Below are 2231 nucleotides of genomic sequence, written 5' to 3'. Positions count from 1 at the left end.
GTGACGTTTTTACTGCTCGTGTTCAGCTCATTCAGGAGATGTGCTGCAGATTTTAAACTTTTTAATTCTTTAACTTTATTTACGAGTTATTTTCCTCGTGGAAATCACTCAATTCTTTCAAAAATTTGGTTCTCTTTTAAATCTGCTTCAGCTACTTTAGACTTTTTAGCTACAAGTCTGCTGCAGATAGCTTTTAGCTGCTGTTCTGCTGCTTGTCTTTGATGCTTTTAGCTACATTTCTGATACTTTTAGTTCGTTGATCTTTTATAACTTTTAACTTCTAGTTAGTTTTTTTTGGTGTTTTTAGCTTAGGGTTGACATTTTAGCTACATTTCAGCTACTTTTAGTCAACCTTTTGTTACTTTTAATTAGGCTTTTGCTACTTTTAGCTTGTATCAACTTTTCTGCTACTTTTAGCTAGCCTTTTGTTACATTTAGCTTCAAGTTGGCCTTTTGCTACTACAACTTTTTAAAAACTTTATACTTTAGCTTTTTAATAGCTTTGTGTTTGGGTTAGCTAGCGTTTTGCTACTTCAAGATTTCAGTGTTACCTTATAGACGTTTGGTATTTTAGCTTTTGTGGTGCTTTTAGCTATATTTCAGCTACTTTTAGCTTTTGCTATTTTAGCTTGTCTTTAGTTTTAGCTTCCAATAACGCTGCACGACATTTTAGCAAGCCTTTTGATACATTAGCTTTAAACTAGCTTTGTGCTAATTTTAGCTAACCTTTTACTTGTAGCTATACAATAGCTTTTAAGTACGTTGTGCTTGTGTAGCTAGCTTTTTGCTACTTTAAGCTTTCAAGTACCTCTGCTACATTTAGCTAGCCTGTTGTTACTTTTAGCATCCAGTAATGTTTTGCTACATGCAAGCCTTTTGCTACTTTAGCTTCAAACTAGCTTTGTGCTAATGTTAGCTAGTTTTTTGCTACTTTTAACTTTTATGTAGCCTTCTGCTACTTATAGCTTTCAGCTGCTTTTAGCTAGCCTCTTATTACTTTTAGCCTTTAGATAGCATTTTGTTGCTATAGCTATTTAGCAGCCTTATACAGTTTAACCTTTTACCTAGCTTTGTTAGTTTTAGCTAGCCTTTGACTACTTTTAATTTTTAGCTACCATTGTGTTACTTTTAGCTTTTTCTCCTTTTTAGCTAATTTTCTCGTTTTAGCTGCACAGACCCAGTTTCAGTTCGTTCGGCGTTCTGTAGTGTTAAATGATCTTTGGCTCCTTTAGCTACTTTGTTAGCTGCAGTTTGTTGCAAAGAAACAGCCGTTGAAGAAAATGATGTTTTCTTAAAACCTTCCGATGTCGGGTCGTCCAGAACTTTTGTCTCGGTTCTGAATTCAGCAGAATGAGTCCAAAAATGTTTTTTTTTTAATATAAATATATTTTGGTCATCTTTCAGTTTGCTTCCTTCAGCATCACAAGCTGAAGATAAAAAGTTTTGGTTAGTTAAACCGTACGGTAAAATAATATCATGCTGCAACATGCTGAGTCGTGGTGTAGACGTGTCCTGGACCGGTTCTGAAGTTTGTAACTGGATCAGGTCTGATGCTCTGCCCTGAAAATCAGCCGAACAGTTTAGTTTGTAGCTGCAGGGTTCTGGCTTCTCTTCTGTGATCCAAACTGTGTTCTAGGTTCCCGCTCCAGGACCCGGTCCGGCTGCAGCGGTGGCTCAGGAACATGGGGCGGGAGAACTGGACCCCGTCTCGACACCAGTACGTCTGCCACGAACATTTCTCTCCTTCGTGCTTCAAGGTCCGCTGGGGGGTCCGGTACCTGGAGAGCGACGCCGTGCCGACGGTCTTCCAGCTGAGCCCGGTGAGACGAGAACCAAAGCTTCGGGTCAGGAAGTTCTGCTGAATGTCGGATTGTTTGTTGTTTGTAAACAACTTTTGTTTTCTAAATGTAGGATGTTACCGTTAGCCACTGTTTTGCTAATGCTAGCTTTTAGGTGATGTTTTGCTTGTTTGAACTTTCAGCTCATTTGCTAAATTTAACTTTTTACTTCTGTTGTATAAGTTTTTGTTTTAATTCATCTTGCTTCTTACTGGTTCTAATAAATTTAGCTTTTAGCCTCTCATTTGCTAAATTCTAGCTTTTAGCTACATTTTTGCTAAATCTTAGCTTATATTCTTTGCCTTGCTAATTTTTTACTGTTAACTGGTTTACTAAAATTTTGCTGTTAGCTGGTTTGTTAAACTTTAGCTTGTAGCTATTGATTAGCCACTG

General features: G+C 37.5%; 1 protein-coding gene across 1 annotated transcript in view; it reads left to right on the top strand.

Annotated features, from left to right (window-relative positions):
• The window catches only part of LOC119411023 (THAP domain-containing protein 8), a 3095-nt gene extending 1233 nt beyond the window's left edge, over nt 1-1862 (top strand). Inside the window, exon 2 of the mRNA XM_037677946.1 lies at nt 1637-1862. Coding sequence (XP_037533874.1) covers nt 1637-1862 — 226 coding nt within the window. The remainder of the gene's footprint in view (nt 1-1636) is intronic.
• The last annotated feature ends 369 nt before the right edge of the window (nt 1863-2231 follow it).

The sequence above is a fragment of the Nematolebias whitei genome, chromosome 6 (genome assembly GCF_014905685.2).
Source record: "Nematolebias whitei isolate Nwh7 chromosome 6, NemWhi1, whole genome shotgun sequence".
Classification (NCBI taxonomy): domain Eukaryota; kingdom Metazoa; phylum Chordata; class Actinopteri; order Cyprinodontiformes; family Rivulidae; genus Nematolebias; species Nematolebias whitei.
The sequence above is the reverse complement of the archived record's forward strand: the minus strand, read 5'-3'. Positions and strand labels throughout refer to the sequence as shown.